Source organism: Saimiri boliviensis, chromosome 1 (genome assembly GCF_048565385.1).
Source record: "Saimiri boliviensis isolate mSaiBol1 chromosome 1, mSaiBol1.pri, whole genome shotgun sequence".
Taxonomy (NCBI): domain Eukaryota; kingdom Metazoa; phylum Chordata; class Mammalia; order Primates; family Cebidae; genus Saimiri; species Saimiri boliviensis.
In genome coordinates this window covers 291,222,284-291,247,673 of record NC_133449.1, presented here as the reverse complement: position 1 = coordinate 291,247,673, position 25,390 = coordinate 291,222,284, and the positions used below count along the sequence as shown (strand labels likewise).

Sequence of the window (25,390 nt, the reverse complement as noted above, 5' to 3'; positions counted from 1 at the left end):
TCTCCTGACCTCAAGTGATCCACCCACCTCAGCCTCCCAAAGTGCTGGGGTTACAGGCGTGAGCCACCACGCCCGGCCATTTTATGAGTACATTCTGTGCCCAATCAAGTAGCAAAGACATAATCTTAAAGTAAAGGACAGTTCTTCCCAATGGGGAGGGGGGGAAAACCAGTAGGCAGCCATTGACACATGAATAGATGTACACTACTGTTACACACACACACACACACACACACACACACACACACACACGCAGACACACACAGTCACCCAGAATAGACTGTGTTGCTGTGATAACAAACCACCTGAAGTCTCAGTGGCTTAAAATAACAAAGGTTTGCCTCTTGCTCATTCAGGCGCTTGTGCGCCGGCTGGAGGGGCAGGGCTCTGCTCCCTCTGCCTTCACCTCAGAGGCCCAGGCTGAGAGCCATCTATCTCTGAGCTCAAGGGCAGTCAAGGCAGAGAAGAGGGAAAGTGGCATATTGTACACTGTCTCTCAAAACTTCCTCCTGGAAGTGATGCGTGCGATTTCACTTACATTTCATTACCCAAAGCAAGCCAGATGGTCAAGTCAGAATTCAGAAAGGGTGGGAAAACGCAATTGACCAAAAGGCAGGTGGAAATAGGTAATGGAAGAATGCCAGTGAGTACTGCAGGTGAATCCGGTGCAGCTGAGTTGTGCTGGTTCAAACAATTGAAAAACACTTTGTGTGTGTGTGTGTACTTTTACCAGCTTCTTCACAGACCGTCGCCCATATTTGAATGAATCTTCCTCCTGGATGTGCTACTGTATAAGTGGAAGAGAAGGGAGGGTGTTGTCAGGGACATTTTGGGGGAATACTAAGGTCTACTTTGGACAGTGAAACACACTGGACGATGAGCTTCCAGCTGCTTGTTTTCCTGCCGGACTCTTTGTGAGTTCTTCTTATTTATAGCTGCTTGCTTGTTGATGAGTGCTTCCCAGCCGCGAATTCCTTTAGCCCTCTCTAGGATGAGCAGCAAATGCCTGTTCCTGGCAGCCTGAGAATATCGTCTTAGGCGTCCTCTGATGACCCGCGGTCTGGTGTTTTGCACAATCTTCTTTACCACTCCTTCTGGGAGGATTGAGAACTGAATTTGATTTTTAAAACGAAGCTTGATAATCAAGAATAGCCATGGCAGGCTGAGTGTCGTGGCTCATGCCTATAATCCCAGGACTTTGGGAGGGTGTGGTGGGCGGATCATTTTAGGTCAGGAGTTCGAGACCAGCCTGACCAACATGGTGAAACCCTGTCTCTACTAAAAAAAAAAAGTACAAAAAAAAATATAAAATAAAATTAGCTGGGCATGGTGGTGCTCGCCTGCAGTTCCAGCTACTCAGAAGGCTGAGGGAGGAGAATCACTTAAACCCAGGAGGCAGAGGTTGCAGTGAGCCAAGATTGTGCCACTGCAGTCCAGCCTGGTGACAGAGCAAGACTCAGCCTCAAGAAAAAAAAAAAAAAAAAAAAAAAAAAAGCCACAGCAGTTCTGAAGGGGAAGAGCAAGGAAGGTTTCTTTCCTGCAAAACGCAGGGCTGCAGTAGGAATCAGGATTGTCTCGGGGCCAAGGCAGATTGCTAGACCAATGGAAGCAACTTTCAGATGCGTTCATGTGTTTCTGGGGAGGTGGGACGTGCTTGAGCTGGTGTGACTACCAGGGGAAAGGATGGATGTGTTCATATAATTTCTGTAATAAAAACCATGGTGGATTCAAGACCTCACTATGAAAAAAATACTTTGAAACTTTTGGAATTAAATACAGAGGAATATCTTTATGGTTTCTAAATAAGATGGATTACTTAAACACATGACAAAAAGCATTACCATGAAGGAAAACGCAAATAATATGACTGAATCGATATGTAAAGTGGATGGTAAATGAAAAGCAAGTAGTGTAGAGAAAGCAGTAGCCACACCCTTGACGGAGCCTCGGGTCCAGGTGCAGCGTTTACAGAGCTACTGCTCTCTGTGGTGCCTGAGTGGGACTGCCTCTTTAAATTTGGTGCCCCAGAGCCCCCTTTGCCACATCTTAGTGCCAGCCTTGGGTGGCAGTGCCATCCTAGTGCCAGCTTTAGTGTCTAGGGTTGTGGTGCCCAGCAGTGTGGCTGGTAGCTCCAAGAAGCTGTTGAACACGGTGGCACTGAGTTTGCTGTAAGTGTAAAATATGCACTAGATTCATCCAAAAAAAAATAAAATGGCTCATTCACATTTTCCTATTGATTACATTTTGAAATGATAATATTTTGGATATGTTGACTTAAATGCAATATATTTATTAGGATTTCTTTTGGCTTTTATTAATTTGGCCACTAGAAAATTTAAAATTATCAGCCAGGTACAGTAGCTCATGCCTGTAATCTCTGTACTTTGGGAGGCAGAAGTGAGCAGATTGCTTGAGCCCTGGATAACATGGCAAAACCCCATCTCTACAAAAATACAAAAATTAGCTGGATGTGGTGGTGCTCACCCATAGTCCCAGCTACTAGGGAGGCTGATGGGGGAGGATTGTTTGAGCCTGGGAGGTGAAGACTGCAGTGAGCCATGATGCAGTTCAGCCAGTGACAGACCAAGACCCTGTCTCCCCCCAAAATTTTTAAATTACATTTGTGCTTCTCCAGCACTGACCTCGAGTATTATAAAGAATTCAAACTGGGCTGGGCACTGTGGCTCACTCCTGTAATCCCAGTATGTTGTGAGGCTGAGGCAGGTGGATCATTTGGAGTCAGGGATTCAAGACCCTGTCCGACATGGTGAAACCCCATCTCTACTAAAAATACAAAAATTAGCTGGGCATGGTGACAGGTACCTCTAATCTCAGCTACTTGGGAGGCTGAGGTGGGAGAATCGCTTAGACCTGGGAGATGGAGGCTGCAGTGAACTGAGATTATGCCATTGCTCTCCAGCTTGGGTGACAGAGTGAGACTCCGTCTCAAAAAAAAAAAAAAAAAAAAGAGAGAGAATTCAAACTGGACAAAGAAGCCAATGGGAAATGGACAAAAGACATAATTAAATCCTTTACCAAAGAGGAAATCCAGACGGCCAATAGATACATGGAAAGACGGCCAGTTTCACTGGCAATCGGGAATGCGAAGTAAAAGCACAGTCACAGTGTTTACTCATCAGATCGGTGAAAATGAAAAGGTACCGGGAATTGGCGAGAATGGAGAGAAGCTCTTACTTTCACCCATGGGTGGTGGAGTTGCAGCTGTGGCAGCCACTTTGGAGAGGACTTTGGCTCCTGTTCTACCCCCAGCGTGTCCACTTAGAGCACTGGTTCTCTCCTGGGGGCAATTTTGCTTCCCAGGGTGTATTTGGCAATGTCTGGAGGCATTTTGGGTTGTCATAAATGAGGGTAGAAGATGCTCCTGACATCTAATGGATAGAGGCCAGGGATTGTATAGTGCAGGGGACAGCCCCCCTCCGGAATGAAGAGTCATCTGGCCCCACATGTCAATAGCGCTCTTTTTGAGAAACTGACACAGGTAATTTCCAGTTCAGGTGCATCAGGAGATGCAGATTAAGGTTCTAATTTCAGTGCTTTGTATTTGTAATCACGGAACTTTGGAAACAGAATACATCAGTTTTAGGGGCGTGGACGAACACGCAGAGACACTACAGTAGTCACGATGCATTTGCCAGTGGTTTGGCTGGATCATGTCCAGCACTGCGTGAATCAACCGAGTTTCAGGCTCATACGTACATGGAGAGCATTTTGTGTAAATATTTGAAATAGAAAATAATGCTGTCTATTAAATATATTGCTTTTGGGCTGTGCATGGTGGCACACGTCTGTAATCCTGGCACTTTGGGAGGCCAATGTGGGTGGGTCACCTGAGGTCAGGAGATTGAGACCAGCCTGGCCAAAAACCCCATCTCTACTAAAAAGACAATAATTAGCTGGGCATGGTGGCAGGAGCCTGTAATTCCAGCTACCTGGGAGGCTGAGGCAGGAGAATCATTTGAACCTGAAGGGCGGAGGTTGCAGTGAACTGAGATTGCGAAGATTTGAAGCAGTTATGACAAAATATTGACCTTTGTTACTGTAACCAATGAAGACATGGGTGTTTGTCTATTTTACTTTTCTCTCCATTTGGAATTTTTTTCATAATAAACACTGATACGTGCATACCAAAGGGTTCTTGGAACAGGGGCTGCCTGAGTCCAAGCAGCTCAGTGGGGGTTGTTCCTGTTTCTCTGTGGTTTGCCTGCTTTACCCAACACTGATCTGGGGTAAGAGTTTGGTACATGGAACGTTCCATGGGACTCTTTGTTCTGAGCTGGCTTTGGAGAGGCAGTGAGTGAGGAGGTCTGGCCTGTGGTGCTGGGGCCACACCTCTGGAGATGGACCCAGGGGGCTCCTCCTGCCCAGATAGTCCCCTCCCCTGGCCACTTGCCACCCCTCTGCATTAGACCTGGACCTGATCTTTACCCTCCAAACTTCTAATGACACATCCCAGAAAGGGTCTGTTTTCAGATACTAAAACTCACCCTTAGAGAGTATATTTAAAGGAAAATAGATGTCATATCATATAAATTGCAGACAAATCTGAATTCCTGGGATACCCTTCAGAAAAAACGTTTGCTGCCTGGGCTTTGCAGCTGACTGCATTTGACAGACTTGAGACTTGATTGGGAAGGGTTTGCCTTGGACGCGTCGCGTAGTGTAGAATGTACGGCCAGCTGTTGTGCGCACTTTGTCTTCTCTACAAGCCGCATGTGTTGAAGAGTTCCTGCCTTCTTGGGGTCTCCCTTTCATGCTCTTTCTTTCCTTTTAGGCTCAAGGAAAGGCTTCCTGCCTGTGGCACTGGGCTAGAGGCTGCAGTACTCACCGTTTTCCTATGATATATTGAAGCAATGAACTGCTGTTGTGGGATCTTAGAATATTTTTTTCTTTTTGAGACGGAGTCTCTCTCTGTTGCTAGGCTGGAGTGCAGTAACATGATCTCAGCTCACTTCAACCTCCACCTCCCAGGTTCAAGCGATTCTCCTACTTGGGCCTCCTGAGTAGCTGTGACTTACAGGCATGCGCCACCATGCCCAGCTAATTTTTGTATTTTTTTTTTTTTTTAAATAGAGACGGAGTTTCACCATGTTGGCCAGGATGGTCCTGATCTCCCTTGTGATCCACCCTCCTCAGCCTCCCAAAGTGCTGGGATTACAGGTGTGGGCCACAGCATCCAGCCAGATCTTAGAATTTTAAAGACTGGTATGAAGTATCCTTTCCCTTGGAACCTCGTTTGGTAGATAGATTAATTAGATGATGTCTTAGTCCATTCAGGCTGCTAGAGCGAAATATGATAAACTAGGTCGCTCATAAGCAATGGAAATTTACTTCTCAGCGTTCTGGAGGCCGGGATGTCCAAGATGAAGGACCTGCTTTCTGGTTCCTAGACCACACCTTCTCACTGGGTCCTCACAGGGTGGAGAGGGCAAGCCGGCTCTCTGGATCTTCTTGTATAAGGGCACCCATCCCGTTTGTAAGGGCTCTGCCCTTATGACCTGGCTACCTCCCAGCGGTCCCATCTCCTAATACCATCCCCGTGAGGGCTGGGATTTCAACATGTGAATTTTGAAGGGACAGAAACGTTCTGTCCATGGAAGATGGTAAGGTTCTGTCTCCAAGACATTCGGAATGGACCATTTGAGTCAGTCTTCCCTTCATGCTGCCCGAGGATTCCTGCGTTACCCATATAACTGAACTGGGAAGTCAGCCCCTCACAGGGAATTCATCTCTCTTGTGGCATCGCAGCTGCAGCGATCAAATGCTATCATTTATGTTTATCCTGGATGCCCACCCCTGTCTCCAGCACAAGATTCACAAGATTCTTTTCTTAGACCCTTGATGATTTTAATCTGCATTGTCTTCATACATCCTGAGATAATTGAAACTTGCCTAAAATAGTTTACCCAACAACTCACACATGTGTTAGCAGGGTCTCACGGCTGCCTTTTAGAAATATAGTCACTCTTTAGAGGCCAGAATTCTTGCATTCTTTCAAAAAGCCTCATAGACATCTCCCCCGACCTATTGGTGGTGTTATTCTGGGGTTTTACGGAAATCGATTTTTAAGCATCTGAACTGTAATCTCTTGGTTCTTGGATTTTTTTTCTGACACTGGAGCTTGGTTACGTCCTTTTCCTCCTGGGTCATCAGGATGATGGCTCCTCTAGTGTGGCTCGGGGGCTCTCTGGGGCTCTGGGGCCTCAGTCTCTCCCTGGCTCTTGTCAGCTCCTGTTTCTTCTGCCGCAGACTGTGCTGGGTCTCACGCAGCATCTGGCCCTCCTTTTTCCTTCACAGACAGCTCTTGTTTTCATTTGTTTACAGTGGTGATTATAAAACTATTTCTTAATGAGGATGTTAATTAATGTAAACATTGTGTTTGCTTACTTTTTTCAATGTTAATTAAAATGATATAATTTCCTCATGAATACAGATTCATTTTAAAAAAGAATTCTAACTGCACAGAATCATATGGGGTAAAAAGTGAACATAGTAGTGGGCAGGCACGGTGGCTCATGCCTGTAATCCTAGCACTTTGGGTGGCAGAGGCAGGCAGATCACCTGAGGTCGGGAGTTTGAGACCAGCCTAACCAACATGGAGAAACTTGTCTCTACTAAAAATACAAAATTATCTGGATGAGGTGGCGCATGCCTGTCATCACAGCTACTGGAGAGGCTGAGGCAGGAGAATGGCTTGAACCTGGGAGGCAGAGGTTACAGGAAGCCAAGATCTCACCATTGCACTCCAGCCTGGGCAACAAGAGCAAAACTTGGTCTCAAAATGAATGAATGAATGAATGAATGAATGAATGTAGTTCTTCCAAAGTGTTCCTTCCCCACCCCATCCACCCTGGATTAGTCAGGGGTCTCCAGAGAAAGTGTGTGTGTGTGTGTGTGTGTGTGTGTACATATATGTAGAGAAAGAGAGATTTGTTTTAATGAATTGGCGTGCATGATTGTAGGGGCTGGCAAGTTCAAAACCTGGAGATCTGGGGAAGAGTTGCAGTTTGACTCTGAAGGCAGCCCCGCTGGTCAAGTTTCTTCTTTCCAGGGTGTGGGGAGGCCAGGCTTTTTTCTCTTAAGGTCTTCAACTGATTGGATGAGGCCCACTCACATGACAGAGGGCGTCTACTCAATCTGTTGATTTAAATATCAGTCTCATTTAAAGAATACCTTCACAGAAATATCTAGAATAATGTTTAACCAAATATCTAGGTACTGTGGCCTAGCCAAGTTGATACGTGAAATTAATCATCACACACCTCCCATTCATCTTACACTTTGGTGTGGTTTTTCTAGATGTTTTCTATGCAGTTTCCTGTGTGTGCATGTGTATGTGTTGAGATCTTTAATGTACTTAGATAATGATAACCTTCCCCCGCTCCCAACTTTTTTTGAGACAGGGTTTTGCTTTGTCACCCAGGCTGGAGTTCAGTGGCATGATCTCAGCTCACTGCAGCCTTGACCTCCCGGCACAAACAATCCTCCCATCTCAGCCTGCTGAGTGGCTGGGACTACAGATATGTTCTACTATATCTGGCTAATTAAAAAAAAATTTTTTTATAGAGATGGGGTCTCACTGTCTTGCTCAAGCTGGTCTCAAACTCCTGGCCTCAAGTGGTCCTCCCATCTTGGCCTCCCAAAGTACTGGAATTATAGATGTGAGCCACCACACCCGACCTGCCTCCCTCATTTAATTTGTTAAAATATTAAGTGATATTCTGGCCAGGTGCCATGGCTCACACCTATAATCCCAGCACTTTGAGAGGCTGAGGTGGGTATATTATTCAAGGTCAGGAGTTCGAGATCAGCCTGGCCAACATGGCGAAACCCTGTCTCTATTAAAAATACAAAAATTAGCTGATCTTGGTAGTGGGGGTGCCTGTAGTCCTAGCTACTCGGGAGGCTGAGGCAGGAGAATCGCTTGAACCTGGGAAGCAGAGGTTGCAGTGAGCCAAGATAGCACCACCGCACACCAGCCTGGGCAACAGAGCAAAACTCTGTCTCAAAAAAAAAAAGTGATATTCTAAATATTGTATCAACCTTCCTGAGGTTGCTGTCAGCAGGTGCCTGCTGCACATTTTGGGAAGTTTTACTTTAGGAAGCTGGAGGAGTGTGGGGTGAGAAGGAGGGGCTATGTGTCCAGAACAGAATCCTTCACCGGTTGGGGTGAGAGGAGGGGAGGGGAGAGTATCCCTGAAAGAGACCTAATTCAGTAGCCAGATACTTCCAGAGCCCTGAGAGCGTCCCTCCTGTACCCACCAAGGGAAGACATTCCTTTTAACCCGAGCCCTTTAAGTGCAGATTGGATGTCAGGGCTGGCAGAGGCAGATGCCATCTGGGAGCTTTCCTGAAGTACAGGCTTGCAATATACGCTAAAAGCTTTCAAAAATACCTATTTCCTTTAATCCAGAAATACTGCTTCTTACAATGTCTCCTGAGAAAATAAGAAACAAAATACACAAAGCCTTAGCTCTAGGGGTTTTCATTGCCAGTTTTACTCATAAGAAAGACAAGGGAGAAACAGATCATCCGAGTGTCCAAGAATAGGGATTTGTTAAACAACGACAATTCTACTCCACATAGAATAGAATACTCTGCATCTACCAGAAATTTTCGCGCAGTTACTCTTATGGATGTGAAGATATTGGTGATACATTCCTAAGACATAGAGCAAATGGTCCTGTTTTCATTTAAAGAAAAGTGTGTGTGTGTGTGTGTGTGTGTGTGTGTGTGTGTGTGTGTGTGTCTGGTCTATAACGTTTTTTCTTTGATTTTTGGATCTTTTTCTGCAATAAATATGGAGCTACTTGTGTAAATATATGCAAAGGAAGATGTTACATTATGTTCAATGTATTTTATTCATAAGTCAGGAAACTATAGAATGCTAGAGTAATATCTCCATCCAAAGAAGATAAAAATGATTTTCTGGCGCTCCCTGGGTGGATTTACAAGTTTTCCGGCGCACTGATGCGAACGCAGGCGGATAGGTTAGCTGGGAGGTTGGAGGTGGCAGCAAACTCTCCATTCCCGGAGAAGCTGAAAACCTCAGCGGCTTCTAAGTAGAGCCTGCCTGCAGCCTACTCTTTTCTCTTTAAAATTAGATTATTGTGAAACATTTCACCGTATAGCTGGAATGACCTGTTTCAAAGGATGCATAAGCTAGAGTATATTAAAGAGCCTTTACCGTGGTCAACAGCTATTGAGTTGATTATACCATGGTTTGGATGTCAGGGTTAGAAAATCAATGGTATTCTGTAGAACTTTAGAAATGTTAATATTTGTGATTTAATAGTCCTGTGGGGAGGCAACTAGCAGCCTTATTAAGTGGACAGGGCTACTTGAGTCCTCTCGTTGTTCAATGAAAAATTATATTCTTATTAAAAATCGGCCGATGCGGTGACTAACGCCTGTAATCCCAGCACTTTGGGAGACCGAGGTGGGTGGATCGCCTGAGGTTAGGAGTTTGAAACCAGGCTGACCAACATGATGAAACTCTGTCTCTACTAAAAATACAAAATTAGCCGGGCATGGTGGCACATGCCTGTAATCCCAGCTACTTGAGAGACGGAGGCAAGAGAATCGCTTGAACGCAGGAGGCAGAGGTTGCAGTGAGATGAGATCGCATCATTGCACTCCAGTCGGGGCAACAAGAGCAAAACTCCGTCTCAAAAACAAACAAACAAAAAATCTGGTAGAAATTGGGCTGAGCTGCTGTGGAGTTGCTCTCAATGTAAACTCTGTGCCCCGCATGCAGTGGTGGTGTCGCTGGCAGTGCCAAGAGTGAAAATTGATTAGCTCCTACCCTGGGTTGACTTTAGCATCTCACTGTATCTGCGTGTGTGAGGCGGTGAACCTGAGGCTGCGCTGTTTTCCTTTGTTACGAGGTCTCTTCATCAGCTCGGGCTGCTGCAATGAAACACCATCGACTGGGCGCTTACTCAGAATGGAAGTTGATTCCTCACGGTTTGGGGAGCTGGAAGTCCAAGATCTTATACAGAATGGAAGTTTATCTCTCATGGTTCTGGAGGCTGGAAGCCCAAGATCAAGGCACCAGCACAGTGGGACTCGGCCCGGGTTCTCTTCAAAGGGTGCAGACTGCAGACTTCTCTGTATGTCCTCACATGGAGGAGAAAGGCACAAGAGCACTCTTGAGGTCCCTTTTATGGGACACTGATTCCATTTACGGGGCTCTACCCTTGAGATCTAATCACCCCACCAAAGCCCCACTTCCTAGCGCCACCCCACTGGGAGCTGGGATTTTAACATTTGGTGATAGTTAATCACTAGGTCTCCATCGCTTCTCGGCGTTTTGGCTAAGATCAAGCGTGATTACTAGATCTCCAAAGTCAGCCCTCAGTGTATCTATCCAGCTTGCTTCTCTCTCCATGACTTCACGTGCTATCTCTCTCTGCCTGACATCTCCACTGGGTTGTCCAGAGACAGTCTCATACAGTGCACTGAAGTCTGCATACCATCTGTCCCCACGCCGGCTCTGTCCCACGTCCTGTCCCTCTCATTTGATGGAACTGCATCCTCTCAGCTGCTACAGCCGAAACTTTGGAGTTATCCTGGATTCTTTTTCTATCCAACCTCACCTCCATTCTAACAGCAAATCTTCCTTTCCAGAATTCAAATTTGCCTCCCCACTGCAGCCCCTACCCTGATGTGACACCATTGTCACCTGTCTGGCCCCATAGTGGCCTCCCACCAGCCCCCGATCTCCACCCTGTTCTTCCAGAGCCTGTTTCCCACCCAGCAGCCGGAGTGGATGTAGATGATTGGCAGCGGACCGCTTAGCATGCTCCCCCTACTCACGGGGTCCCCAGGGCCCTGTCCACAGCTTCTGAGGCCTCCTGTTGCCTCCTGGACCCGGGTCACTCCTCTTCTCACTCACTCACTCTGCTCTAACCCCGCTGGCCGCTGGGCTACTCCCTGGATGGAGCAGGCTCAGTCCTGACTCGGGGCCTTTGCTGAAGCTGTTTCCTCCACTGGGGTGTTTCCCTCTCTTTGTATCCCTGTGGCCCATTGCCTTGCCTCTTTCACACATGGGCCCCAGCGTCACCTCTGGCAACCCCAGCCTGACCACCCTATTCCCTACAGAGATGCCCCACATCACGCACGCACCTTTCTCTATGTTTATCTCCCTACGAGCCCTGTAGTTGGTGCGTTTCCCTCTCTGGGGAAAGCACGCCCCGGGAGGGCTGAGATCTTGATAGTCCACCGATGTTTCCACGCCTAGGCCCTCACTCGAGTCAGTCCTCAACACACATTTGAGAAGGAATGAGTGGCTGGCTCGCTCTAAACCATCTCTGAGAATTGGGACTCCGGGTCCCCGTCACTGTCTGTCCAGCCCCCTGGAGGGTAGTGGGTGCCCCTCGAGGTCCCTGGTGCTGGCCACCATGCTCCGGCTCTGCCCCTCTGACCCGCTTCCCCTCTTCATTTCTAGACTGGCCTTATTGTCGCCTGCTACCACGGCTTTGTGGATATCGTGGTGGCCTTAGCAGAGTGCCCCCACGTTGACGTCAACTGGCAGGACAGCGAGGGGAACACAGCCCTAATCACAGCTGCACAGGCAGGTAAGAGCGGGCTTTCCCCTTCCCTCCCAGAGCTGTAGCCAGAGCACCACCGCCAGGCAGCTCAGGCTCCCGGTGCGATGCATCGGGATGGAAATGATCAGAAACCCTGTCCTGCTACCAAGGGGTGCCAGGGAAGGGCTGATTGCTGTGAGGGCACACGCTATGCATTTGGGACACTCGATGCATTTACCCACTCATTCAGAATTCGGAACAGGTAGATCAAGCTCTGATGCTGGCCAAAGGTTTTGAATATGAATCTGCCACCCTTGTCACCGCTTCACCTGAAGCCTCACACTCTGTCCTGCTCCCAAAGACTGGGGGTGGCACGAGGCTGGCAGACCCACCAGTGGAAGAGACACAATCCTGTGTCTCAGTGATAGTTAATCATGAAAGTAGACACATGTGGAAGATGACCTTGCACTTTACCTGTAGAGTTAAAAGAAACACCAGGAAGTGTTTCTGAGAGCTGTTCGAGTATCCGTATAACAAGGTGAGACTAAATTAGTGGGAGCGTCTTGTGAGCGGGTATCCGAGCATGTGGCTTTCACCCCGTCATAGTCATTGAGAGGACGGGCACGTATGTCAACATTGGCAAGTGCATTGTGACTCTCCTCCTCTGGACATTTTTTAAAGGACACAAAAGCTGTGCTTGCCTCTTCATAATCACACTTTGTTTGGTACTGTGGCTTTGGCCAGGTTTAGCACTGACCCCTTTTAGATTTCTTGGCCTCCAAAGATTCTATCTGTTTCATCAGTCAAGTTCTCAGTTGTAAGCAAAGAAGCTGCCTGTGGCAGAGCCAGGAAGAACAGGTGCTTGTGTGTTGAGGGAAGGAGGGGAAGCTCCCACGATTGTCAGGGGTTGTTGAGAATTCCACTCAGGGCCTGGAAGCTGGGGGAAATGCTCCAGGCCACACTGTATGTTGCTTCTGGTTGGGAAATGGCTGTTGCTGTCACCAAAGGGAGACCTCCTTGTCCCTTCAAAGCCAGCCTGGGTGGATCTGATGGGCGAGGGGCCAGGGAAGCTGGAAAAAACAGTCTGGCAGTTTCATCCCCCATGGTGGGAATGATCTGTGCACCCCACTTTTCAGTCAAGATGAATAGAGTGGAGAGTTCTCCAAACTTAGAAAGGGCCATGGGTTGTGCTAACATGTTTTCACCTCCTCAGGTTTCAGAGCATGAGGCATCACCTCCATGGAGGATTCCAGGCTTTGAAACCCCAGCAAGAGTGTGAAAGGGCTTTGTAAGGCATTCGGTGATCATGTCTCATCATTCATTCCCTCTCATGGGCCAGCTGCCGTATCAGGGACCAAGGATACAGAAGTGCATGGCAGCCCTATCCTTGAGTAATTCTGCAGCTCACGGGCCAGAGAAACAGACACGACGCCCAGCATCATCTGTCTGCCAAAGCTCGGTGCTGTGGGACGAGAGTACTTCATCTAGCCTGACGTTCAGGATGAGGTCTTGCAGGAAGCGGGTGTCAGCTGGAAAAGTCTGAGGCAGGCCACTTCAGGCAATGCATCGCAAGGCCATGGGGCTGAGAGGGAGCCAGGCAGTTCTCAGGAACAGCGAGTCTTAGGGACAGTGTGCGTGGACATGGCTGTAGTATGGCGTGTGTCTAGGAGAGAAGAGGGGAGGATGGGGACCAGGTCATCGAGGGTCTAAGCACAATGGAAGAAAATGTGTTTCAGTAGCGTGAGGCTGCATGAGTGATGACAGGGGTAAGAGGATCCTGGGGGCTTAGCAGGGGGCTCAGAGCACAGGAAGGCCAGGAGCTGTGTGGCTGGAAGCACAGGTGGCAGTGGTGGTGATGTGGGACATGGAGGAGAGCTGGGGTCTAGGATGGCTTTGGGCTTTGGGACAGGGGCTAACACCCACTGCAAAGGGCATGTAAGTCAAAGAAGAGGGGCCAGGCACGGTGGCTCACACTTGTAATCCCAGCACTTTGGGAGGTCGAGGCGGGCAGATCATGAGGTCAGGAGTTTGAGACAAGCCTGGCCAATATGCTGAAACCCTGTCTCTGCTGAAAAACAAAAACAAAAACGAAAAACACTAGCCAGATGTGGTGGAGCGTGCCTGTAGTCCCAGCTGCTTGGGAGGCTGAGGCAGGAAAATCACTTGAACCCAGGAGTCGGAGGTTGCAGTGAGCCGATATTGCACCACTGCACTCCAGCCTGGGCAAAAAAGGGAGACTCTATTTCATAACAAAAACAAGAAAAATGGGAGGAACATTGGTTCTGAGCTGGCTGTCAGGACTGAAATGCTCTGAGACCTCTGAGTAAAGAGGTCTCCATGGCAAGACGAGAAGAGAATGGAGCTCCAAAATCTGGTCCCTGCTGGAAATACAGATGGGGACAGGAGTTGCTGGTGACAGCTGGGACATAGATTAGGCCACGATGGTATGAGAATGTCCAATAAGAAGGGATTTCTTTTCTTATTGATGTGCCAGAGGTTTTTGTGTGTTGTTTTGATTTTGTATTCACTCATGATTTTTTCTTCAGAGTTAGGTGCACATTGTATATTTTTGGCCAGAATACGGCATTGGCCATGATGTGTCACTGGCGTGTCGTATCAGGAGCACATACCTCCAGTTTGTCCTGGTGTGGGCGATGCTAAATTTAATGAACTGCTCACAGTGATAGTCACCACATTTCTCCATTTTAAAGGCAGATATTTCCCCTCTGTAATTAATAAGTAATCTGCACATTGATACAGGGAGATTGTATGAATACCCTGTTTCCCCACCCATTTTTGCCATTGATAATCCTTGTCTGGATCATTTATTATACCCTTATTATCTGATATTTTTCTATAACGAAGAGCTTTCCTTTAGCTTTGCCCTTTCTTTTCAGTACCGTTATTCATTTTTAAAAATTTCGTGTGTTCTACTTCAATAATGCCTTTGTTCTTTTCATTGCTGAAGTTATCCCAGACCCAGCCAGTGGGAAATCCCGGAGATGGCTCCAGTGTCTTTTTGTGGTATTTCTGTCAGTTTTGAGTCCTTTCTTGATTTATGACACAGCAGAGTGTTCCACATTCTCCCTGGACTTTCCTAGTCTCATCTGCGAGTAGCCATCATGTTGTACCAGAGCGAACACAGAAAGCCAACTCCAAGACAAAAGTATGCCAAACTGCAGGGTCTTTATTGCCGGCGGCCACAGAGGACTCACGTCTCTCCAACCCATGGCCGTGAAAGGAGGGTGTCAAGACCTTTTATGCCTGTAAACCACCTCCTGGGCAGGGGTGGGGGCAAGGGACTTTGGACATTCTGAGGGCCAGTGGACTTTAGACATTCTGTAAACCACTTCCTGGGCAGGGGTGAGGATGAGGGGCTTCAGACATTCTGATTGTTACTTAAGTGGTTCACAGAAGTCAAGATAAGCATTAGTGAGATGTGAGTCCTTCGTGGCTGCCGGCAATAAAGATCCTGCAATTTCGCCTACTTTTGTTTTGGTGTTGACTTTCTATGCTCTCTGTGGCACAATAATATCTTCAAGGAATGATAGTTCTTTCTTTAGTGAGTAATGGTATTTAGAAATCAAAATCTGGGCTTTAGCTGTGCCCATTGGCCCTAGATGTTATTGCTTCTAGGTGTTTCAGTGAGCAGAGTCAGAAAAAAATTTTTTTTAAGTAAGGATACCTCCAATCCAAATGCAACACCATGGTCTTCCTCCTCTCCACCCTTTCCACGTGCTTCTCCCCATTCTTTGCCAGCAGAAACCTGGTTCCAGCAATCACAATGTATTCACCCATTTTCCTTTCCTACAACCAATGTGCACAAAGTCGTGATACCAAAGGATAATTTTCCGAAGCTAAAAAATTTGACCCTTAGGTGGATATAAAGTGAAAACTCATTCATTAGTGATGAGCTAGTAATTAGTTAAGGCCAGTTCAAAGGAAATTTGAAGAACAGACACAGAAGCAATCACAAATGCTGAAATACATCTGCTAATAGATGCAAAACTGGTTAATATCCTATAAGGCAATAGAGTATAATGTTGTGGGTTATCTTTTCTGTAAGGTGAAGTTGTGGACTGAATGTTTATGCCCTCCCCATCACATTCTTGTGTTGAAGCCCCAACCCCCAATATGATGGCATTAGAAGGTGGAGATCTGGGGAAGTAATTACGTTTAGATGAGATCATGAGGGCAGGGCCACTGGGATGAGACCAGTGTCCTTAGGACGAGGAAGAGACCGGAGCCCACTCCTTCCCCACCATGTGAGGACACAGTGGGAAGATAGCTGCCTGCAAACCAGCAGGAGGATCCTCGTCAGCCGTGGAATCTGTTGGTGCCTTGTTCTTGGACTTCACAGCCTCCAGAACTGTGAGAAATAAATGTCTGCTGTTTAAGCCACCCAGTTTATGGTATTTTGTTATAGCAGCCTGGGCTATAACAGGAAGTGAGCCAGACATCCCTCTATCAGATACAATGCAGTTGATACTGCTATCTAAATATTCAGCTATTCTTGTTGATTGAATAATTGAAATAATTTCTTAAGGGAGGTTTTGTTTAAAGCGTATTAAAAGGAAATTGTGTATAAGATATTTATTGAAATAAGAAATTCAACAAGAATGATTAAGTCACTTCCCAAGTGGTTGTCATTTGATAAACCCTGGTTTACCTGTCTTGCTATTATGACATTTCATTTGGAAGGATGTTTGGGTTGTAGCTAACTGTTCAAGTCTGGTGCTGACTGCTCTTCTAAGCTATCACAAAATGCTCAATTTGTGTAACTGAAACTTCCTGCTGTTATCTGGAAATTGCAGGAAAGCACAGCTTTGTGTATTGTTTCCTAAAGTATATTAAAATTAAAAAAAAAGAAACTATTGCTACTAAAAAAAAAAAAAATCTCTACCAGACATCTCTACGAGATACGATGCCGTTGCCTTGCTGCAGATAGTCAGTTTTACAGCTTAACTTCTACCCCTGTAGAGTTGTAGAGCAGCCCAGGAACTAAATACTCCAAGAACGTTCCCAGGACAGCACCCAGCACCCAGCACCCAGCACCCAGCACCAGCCCTTACCTGGAGTGAAAAGAGACCCAGTCACCTCATTAGTCCAGTTTTCAGCTACGGACAGTTTTTGTTTTGTTTTGTTTGTTTTTAACCAAACAGCCAGAAATTAGAATCCCACCACAGCCACCAACATCAGACCTGCTAAGTAAAAGCCCGCATTTCTTTGCGGTTGTTTTCTTCCAACCTATTCTACCAAGAGTTATTTGTCTTACACCGCCATCTTCAAAAACACAGTTACATTTTTTTTTTTTACTTTCTGCAGTCTCTCCAGATTTCAGATCGCTTCCCTTTCCACAAATGCTTACTTATATCACTGAGTCAGCGACCTATTGAATTTTTCTAAGAATATGGATTGTTAAAATTTGAAACATTTTCTTTTGCTTCTTGCAGTAAACCAATTTTATCTTTTAAATTGTTTCCTAGGCACCAGACAACCAGGGAGCAATAAATCTATTTCAGATGAAGATGCTGGCCTGATCCTCTAGCCCAGCCCCATTCCTTTTGAATCTCACTGTTTTTACACTGATTTCCCCCCCTCCCCCACGTCCGGCTTGCTCATCCTTCTGCGGGGACTGTGCTCATCCTGCTGTGGTTTATTTTAAGTCAAGGATGACACAGGTCCTCTTGGAGACTGGAGGGCGCTCTGGCAAAGGGAGGAGGAAAGGGGCTTCAGCTGCTTTCCAGGCTTAGCGCCCAGCAGCCTGGGGCGTGGTGGGAAAAATTCGGGGCCAGGTGCAGTCCTTTCTGCTTGGGTAGTTTTACTTCCAAGTTGAGTGTAGCAGGGCAGCCTGTAACAACCAAGGAGGACCCCCCCACCCTTTGCCTGGTGGCACCTCGGGAAGGTGGCATTGGGAGCCTAGTGCCCTACCTGGCCTCGTGTGTTTGGCGTGTTGAAAAATGGCATCGGTGGGTCTCAAGGCATCCCCATAGACCACCTCTCCTTTGCTGCCCTTTTATCTGTGGGCGTTGCTGGAATTTTGCAGGGTTCACGGAATTAGGTGTAATAACCCAAATCCTCCCCATCAACAGAGGCCTCTGCCATCTTCCTTAAGGAACAGAAATTGGGTGGTGTCCCTCGATGGTTCTTGTCACACTCCTGGCCTCTCCCTGTTGCCTTTGGTCACAGATGGTGTCTTTATCTGCTCAGGAAATTGGGAGCTCTCTGGGGCCTTTTTTGTGACGGCACTAATCCCATCACTAGGACCCTTCTCTCGGAACCTAATCACCTCCCAAAGCCACCCTCTGTAGCGTCACCTTAGGGGTAGGATTTTCACACAGGAATTTTGGAGGACAAAAACATTCAGACTGTGGTAGGTGGGACTCTGGGAGGGGAGTGAAGATTCCTGTTTTCTCAGCTGTCCTGGGAGCTGGCCCGCCCAGGGGGATCTAGGGATCTGCCAGACAGAGCTGGAGTCCAAGTCAGGTAGTAGGATCAGATGCCGGGGTTTGTACAAGGGTCTGGGCTGTCCTGAGGTCAGTGTCACAGCTGGGAACCTGCCTGGGTGGGCAGGAGGAGGCAGGCAGAGGCCTCAGCAGTCTTCCTGCTTCTCTCTCCTTGGCCTGGCTGATGTTCTTGGAGGCTGATTTAAAAATACAATACACAGTGTTTGGGGGAAAAATAACCCCACATGAGCAAGGAAATTATGGATGAATAGCTCTTCCACCTCACTCTCAGCTCTCTCTCTAGTTCTGCTATCTGGAGATAGCTGTTGTTAATGATCTGATGGGTTTGCTCTGCCTTTTACATTTAAATAATATCATTATTATAATGTATTTTTTCTTCTTTTTTCTTTTTTGAGACTGAGTCTTGCTCTATCACCCAGGTTAGGGGTTACGGTGGCGCATCTCAGCTCACTGCGACTTTCACTTCCCGGGTTCAAGTGATTCTCCTGCCTACTCTCTCCCAAGTAGCTGGAATTACAGGCTCCAGTCACCATGCCCAGCTAATTTTTGTATTTTCAGTAGAGATGGGTTTCACCATGTTGGCCAGACTGGTCTCAAAATCCTGACCTCAAGTGATCCACCCACCTTGACTTCCCACAGTGCTGGGATTACAGGTGTGGGCCACCAAGCCTGGCCTTTTTTTTCCTTTATTACTGGCTTTTGTTATCTTCCCCTACTTACTGATTCACTTAAGCTCTCTGTGGCCACCTCTGTGTGCACCCACCCTCTGGCCAGGGCTCTGCCCCCTGCACACCCAGCCTCAGCCACTGCCTGAAGCTTTGGGTCTGAGTTGAGTTTGCATAGGGAGATGGAGGGGAGAGGAACTTTACATCATTTGAACAAAAAAACACAGATTAAAACACTTCCTTGTGTGTCTTAATTGCTTCAGTGTGTGGAAGACATTTTCCCTAATTTCTTTCTGAACCTCCAGGGCTGCCCGTGTCCCCATGGGCACAGTTGCCTTAGACACTGGCTGTCAACCTTGCGCCTCTGGAGTCAGCATCACCTGGCTGGTTCGTACGAGCTTTAACACAGATCTGGTATAAACACAGACTGCCAGCCCCTGCCCTTGGAGTCTTTGAACAGGCCTGGGTGGTGTCTGAGAATGAGCAGATCAACAGGTTTCCCATTGATGCTGATGCCGCTGGCCCAGGGACACCACGTTGAAGACGGAGGGCTTTGAAGTTTTCATGCCTGATGATGGCAAAGGACCCCTCTCCATGGACATTGAAGACCAGCAGAGTCACAGACTCCAGGAGAGATTTATCAGACAGACACAGAGGCATCATGGAACTAAAGTGAACATGAAGAAAGCAGCTGAGCCTCTGTTCATGACTTTCCTGTGCTATTTTGCTAAAGAGGCTTTCAGGCCCAATCAGATGATGGCCCATTTTAATCAATTTAATAACCAGTTTTATTTATCTGATGATTTAATTCCAAAAGTTGTCTATGTATATGTGCCTACAGCAAAAAATGACTACAAAAGTATTATCAGGAAGGAAGAAAAAGTTCCCTTCTCAATCTCCCAAATATTCCAGGTCCCTCATCAGCACTCGGGAGTCACCTTTTCAGACCTCATTCAGTCCTTTCCAGATACATGCGTGAGTTCATGTGCTTTTTATTCACATGACCAGGCTAGCTCTGTTCAGATTGTGTTTTCAGTGGTTTTGTTCCTGTAGTAATGACTCTAGGAACCCTGGCTGTGTCGGTGCCCCCAAGCCCTGCCTGGTGCTCGGAGCCCTGCCTTCCTGCACGAGATGTGGCTCAGGCCTGGTTCCCGATCAGGACTTCGCGTTATGATGCTTTCGCTCACTGTGGTGGATCGGGCTCTTAGGCCAGTCCTTGGACACGGAGTACTCGCTTCCTAAATATTTGTTTGAAAAGAGGATACTGTGTAAAATGCATGAACCATGGTATACTTAACTGGCCCAGTTATCGGACAGGTAGCTTTTGAATTACCCGATGGCAGCAAGGCTGTCGTGAAGTCCTTTGGGTCTGCGGTGCAGCTCTGAGGACGGCGTGTTTAGGGTCCTGGCAGGAAGCATGTCAAGCGACAGGTGTGCTCAGAGGGCTGAACAGAGGAATTGATGAGAGCCTGTCAATTAGGGGGGCAGGGGTGGAGTTAAGGGAACCAACATTGAAAGGATTAAGGGGAGGGGCTCTGCAGACAGTGACCCAGGCCAAGAAGCTGGAACCCAAGAGGCAGCCTCAGCCTAGAGCCCCAGCCAGGGGCTGGAATATGGGGCAGGGCTGGAAACCCCGCTCCTCCACCCCGGTCCCTGCTGAGCCAACCCAGAAACTTCAGTGGGCCGGAAACCAGGCAGGTGCGGTTGGTGCAGGTCAACTTCCTAGGCTGAAAGCAGGGCAAGGAAGGGAAGCAGTGTGCAGACAGACTCTCAGAACAGAATTGCTTCAGCAGGGAGCATGCCTGTTTTAAGTGTCTCACAGCTGCCAAGTGGCCTTAGAAAGCTATGGCAATTTCTCCTTTACCCCAAGGGCCCAAGAGTGTTCTTGCCAGCCCTGGCTGAGATCAGTCTTTTCAGGATTTCTTCAAAATGTACCAAAACTCTGGTTTTCAGTTATACTATCTCAAGTCTCTTTTGAGCCCAGTACCTGTGGATGCTTTTGGCTTCAACAGTGAGGACACTGCCTTCTCTTGCAACACAAGATGCTGCAGGCAACAGTATCTGAGTATATCTGGGTGATGCTGGGACCTAGAGCCGCTTCTCAGAAATACTCTTGCCTTTCCCTCGGGGTCCCAAGGTGGCTCAAGCTGCTAGAAGGGCCACGGGGATTCACGTTGTAACACTCAGAGACGGCAAGGAAGGGGGCAACTCCCTGTCGGCGTTTCCTTTTATAAGACAGCAAAACATTTCCAGAAGGCTCCCGCAGAGTGTCATTGCCGCCTCAGCAACCAGGGTTGCGTCACAAGCCCGTGCCAAAACAGTGATGGAGAATGGTTTGTGTAGACAGCAGTCGTGCTGAGCAGACCCAGCATTGTGAAGCAACCTCTTAAAGCAACCATATGTTTATGTGATTCGCTATGGCAACTGGGTTGGTTTGAGAGTTGGTAGCTCTGGCTTTCTAGAGGACGCAGCATTTGTGAGTACAAATTCAGATGCAAGTGCCTTCATCTGCCTTTTGAGTGTTCTCTAAAAAGTCTAATTTCCTCGGCTATTTAATGCATAATGAAAATACAGCCAAATCTGTACTAGGTCTGTAAATGGAGAGAATGTATGAAAATAAATCCTCGTGTAATCCCTAAATCTCATTTAGCTAGTCATTTCAACTTTCACCACCTCCCCTCTAGCAAAAATAAAATAACCAAAGACGTGAATAGGAAGTCCCATGGATAGAGTTTTGTGTTTATTTTGTTTCCTTGTTGTGCCTTAACAGAACATCACAAACGTGGTGAAGTGAAGAGACGCCAGGGGTCTCCTTGAGCTGGTGATGGGATAGAGCCTGTGGAGCTTGTTTGGGGTGTAAGGAACCCCTGATAGGTGCTTGCAGATTGTCATTTCTTGCATTTGCTGGTAAATTTCTCAAGGCTGTGTGCCGACGCCCAGCCTGGCAGGATTGCCGTTGTGTGGGTCCCGGGGTCGCGGACAGATCGGCTGAGATTCTGAGGGGTGGCTGTGGGTTTGGGCTGCAGGGGAGGCTTGGCTCCTGAGCTGAATGAGGGAGAGTTCCAGTTCAGAGAATAATTTAAGACTTGGTCAGATCCCAGGAACAATGCCTGTTCGTGTTATTTATCTTATTAGCCGTGTCCATGATCACGATCTTAGTGTGACCTCTTTGTGATGTCCATGTTGTTTTGAAGTGCTTTCTTTTTTCTCAGTTTGTGCCGTTTCAAATAAGAGATTCGAACTTGGTGAGTCTCAGTTTCCTAACGTTGCCTGATCTTTTCCCTTGAGCTTTTCTGAGGTCTTCTGATTGGCCATGGCAGTGCCCCACACTGCCCGCTGGCCAGGCGGAAGGGCCCCTCAGCCAGCTTGGGGCTTGCCGGGCTCCTCCATCAGACCCCGACCTGCCCTGCAAAGAGCAGGGATGCTGCCCTCCCCTACTAAGCCTGCACCTCCACCTGCATGCTAAATGCCTTATGCTAAGAATTCCTGGAGTCTGTTCATGCTGTGTGGCTGGTGTGATGTCGTGTTTCTAAAGCCGGCAGCCCCCTCTACTGGCCTGGTCTGGAGAACTGCGTTTGAGAGTCTAGAGTCAGTCAAGTCTCAGACAACCTAATTCTGTGACATTTTCCCATTTTCGAGCAGCTTATGTTTATTGCCATTTTTTTGGACAGAGTTTGGTTCTTGTTGCCCAGGCTGTAGTGCAGTGGCGCGATCTCAGCTAACTGCAACTTTCGCCTCCTGGGTTCAAGTGATTTTTCTGCCTCAGCCTCCCAAATAGTTGGGATTACAGGCACCCACTACCTTGCCCAGCTAATTTTTATATTTTTAGTAGAGCTGGGGTTTCACCATGTTGATCTCGATCTCTTGACCTCATGATCCACCTGCCTCGGCCTCCCAAAGTGCTAGGATTATAGGCGTGAGCCATTGCGCCCAGCCTTTCAATTTTTTTAAATTATTTTTTTTGAGATAGTGTCCCACTCTGTTACCCAGGCTGCAGAGCAGGGCTGTAATTTCTGCTCACTGTAACCTCTGTGTCCCAGGCTGAAGCAATCCTCCCATCTTAGTCCCAAGTAGCTGGAACTACAGGTGCTCATCACCATGCCCAGCTAATTTTTTGTAGAGATGGGGTTTCACCATGTCAGCCAGGCTGTTCTCAAACTTCTGATCTCAGGTGATCCACCCACCTCAGCCTCCCAAAGTGCTGGAATTACAGGTGTGAGCCACCGTGCCTGGCCAGCCCAGCTAATTTTTAATTTTTTTTTTTTTTTTTTTTTTTGATGAGATCTTGCCATGTTGCCCAGGCTTGTATCGAACTCGTGGGCCCAAGTGATCCTCTAGCCTCAGCCTCCCTGGCCTCTTCTGGCCTTAGCCTCTCTGCTGGGATTACAAGTGTGAGCCACCTTGCCCATTCTGACACTTTAAATAAATAAACTTTTCCCAAAGGAGAATTAGGAATGTTTCAGCCTTTTCTTTTTTTTGAGACGGAGTTTCGCTCTTGTTACCCAGGCTGGAGTGCAATGGCGCGATCTTGGCTCACAGCAACCTCCGCCTCCTGGGTTCAGGCAATTCTCCTGCCTCAGCCTCCTGAATAGCTCGGATTACAGGCATGTGCCACCATGCCCAGCTACTTTTTTTTGTATTTTTAGTAGAGACGGGGTTTCACCATATTGACCAGGACGGTCTCGATCTCTTGACCTCGTGATCCACCCACCTCGGCCTCCCAAAGTGCTGGGATTACAGGCTTGAGCCACCGCGCCCGGCAGCCTTTTCATCGAATGCATATTTATTGAGCAGCCCAGAGCGTGCAGTCAGTTGGAAGTTGTAGGCTTGTGAGCTGGGTAACAAGGGCTGTGGCAGCCGTGGGAACCCACATGTGCATGGGAATGTGGACAATAAGACACCGTGGGGTCAGGGGCACTAGGGAAGACCTGGCGTTGGAAGGCATGGCTCATCAGGTCACCAGGTAAAAAGAGGAGGCAGAATAATCCAGGTAGAGGGACTTCTTGTGCAGAGGCCACTAGATTAGAAGAAGCCTGGCTCGTGGGTGAACCACACGCAAAGCTGGCTGTGTGAGCACGAAGTGGATTGGGAAGGCACTGGCGGTGAGAGCTGGCGGTGAAGAGGTAAAAACTAGCTCATTGAAGAGCTGGGACCTCATCTACAGAGCAGAACCCATGGAGAGTTTTAGATGAGTAGTGGGATGGTCAGAGGCCCTTCCTGGTGTCACTGTGCTGCCGGTTGGAGAATGGATGGGTGCACAAGTGGGATCAGGGAGGCTAGTTAAGAGGGGAGCTGTGGCCCTATGGGGATATGTGGCCCAGGTCAGGGATGGAGAAACAAGGACAGCTTTGGGAAATGTTAAATTGTTTTGTAGAGATGGGGTCTCACCATGCTGCCCTGGCTGGTCTCAAACTCCCAGGCTCAAGTGATGTCAGAGGTGCAGCTGGCAGAATGTGGCGATTGCTTGGGTGGGGGTGGGGATGTGGAGGGCTTGGGAGTGAGCCCAGATGTCTGGCTTGGGTGATGGGGAGACTGCTGGCATTCATCACTGAATAAGGGGTGGGGGCGAAGAGCAGCTTCGGAGGAAAGATGTTTTGGGCTTGGTTGCATTGAGTTTGGTCTGCTTGTAGGAAACCCATGATGAAATACTCAGTAGACAGATTCTCAGGCAAAAAACTCAGGAGAAGAGATAGGACTGGAGAGAGTCGATATGGAAGCTTTAGAGCTGAAACTTGGACCCACGGGAGTGTAAGGATCACCAAAGGAGAGTGAAGGAGAGGAGGGGGCTTAGCAGGCAGCCGAGGAACAGCAGCATTTCAGGAAGGAGAGAACAGAAGCTCAGAAAGCAAGCTGAGAAGGCGGAAAATCAGAAGAGTGGGCATCCATGTGTCCATGGAAAGAGTATGTTTCTTTCTTTTCTTTTTTTCTTTCTTTCTTTAGTTTTTTGTTTTTTTTTTTTTTTTTTTTTTTTGAGACAGAGTCCCTTTCTGTTGCCCAGGCTGCAGTGCAGTGGCGCAATCTCAGCTCACTGCAACCTCTGCCTCAGCCTCCTGAGTAGCTGGGATTACAGGCACCTGCCACCACGCCCAGCTAATTTTTGTGTTTTTAGTAGAGGTGGGGTTTCACCATGATTGCCAGGCTGGTCTTGAACTTCTGACCTCATGATCCACCCGCCTTTGCCTCCGAAAGTGCTGGGATTACAGGCATGAGCCACTGCACCTGGCCAAGAGCATGTTTCAGAAAGGATGAAAGAGGACGGAGTGGGAAACGCCGTGGAGATGTCGCACGTGATGAGAACTGACAAATCATCGTGGTGTCTCATTGTAAGAAGGTCACTGGGGACTGCTGGGGGCGCTTTCAGGAAAACCAGAGAGTGTGGGTAGCAAGAGTGAATAGATGGCTCTGGAGGTGCACTGAAGAGGAGTTGAATGATTGATAGAGGGTGACGGGAACAGCAAGACGGGCCCACAGGGGCTTCTGTGAGTCACATATGCTTTTAAGGTGAGAGACCCTTGAGCATGCATGCATGTCAGCTAGTTGCCGCTGTGTAACAATCCCACACTCTGGGATATTTTTCTTGCTCCTGCATCTGTGCGTGGGCTGGGGATCTGTTGATCTAAAATGTCCTTGCTCACCTCTGTGGACAAGCTGAGGATCTGTTGTTGAGCACTTTGGCCGGGGCAGCTCTGCTGCGTGCGTTACTCATTCT

General features: G+C 47.8%; 1 protein-coding gene across 2 annotated transcripts in view; it reads left to right on the top strand.

Annotated features, from left to right (window-relative positions):
• The window catches only part of ANKRD33B (ankyrin repeat domain 33B), an 88,485-nt gene that overhangs the window by 44,792 nt on the left and 18,303 nt on the right, over positions 1 to 25,390 (top strand). For both annotated transcript variants that reach the window (XM_074387266.1, XM_039469382.2), the window contains exon 2: positions 11,468 to 11,597. In XM_074387266.1, the coding sequence (XP_074243367.1) occupies positions 11,468 to 11,597 (130 nt within the window). The remainder of the gene's footprint in view (positions 1 to 11,467; positions 11,598 to 25,390) is intronic.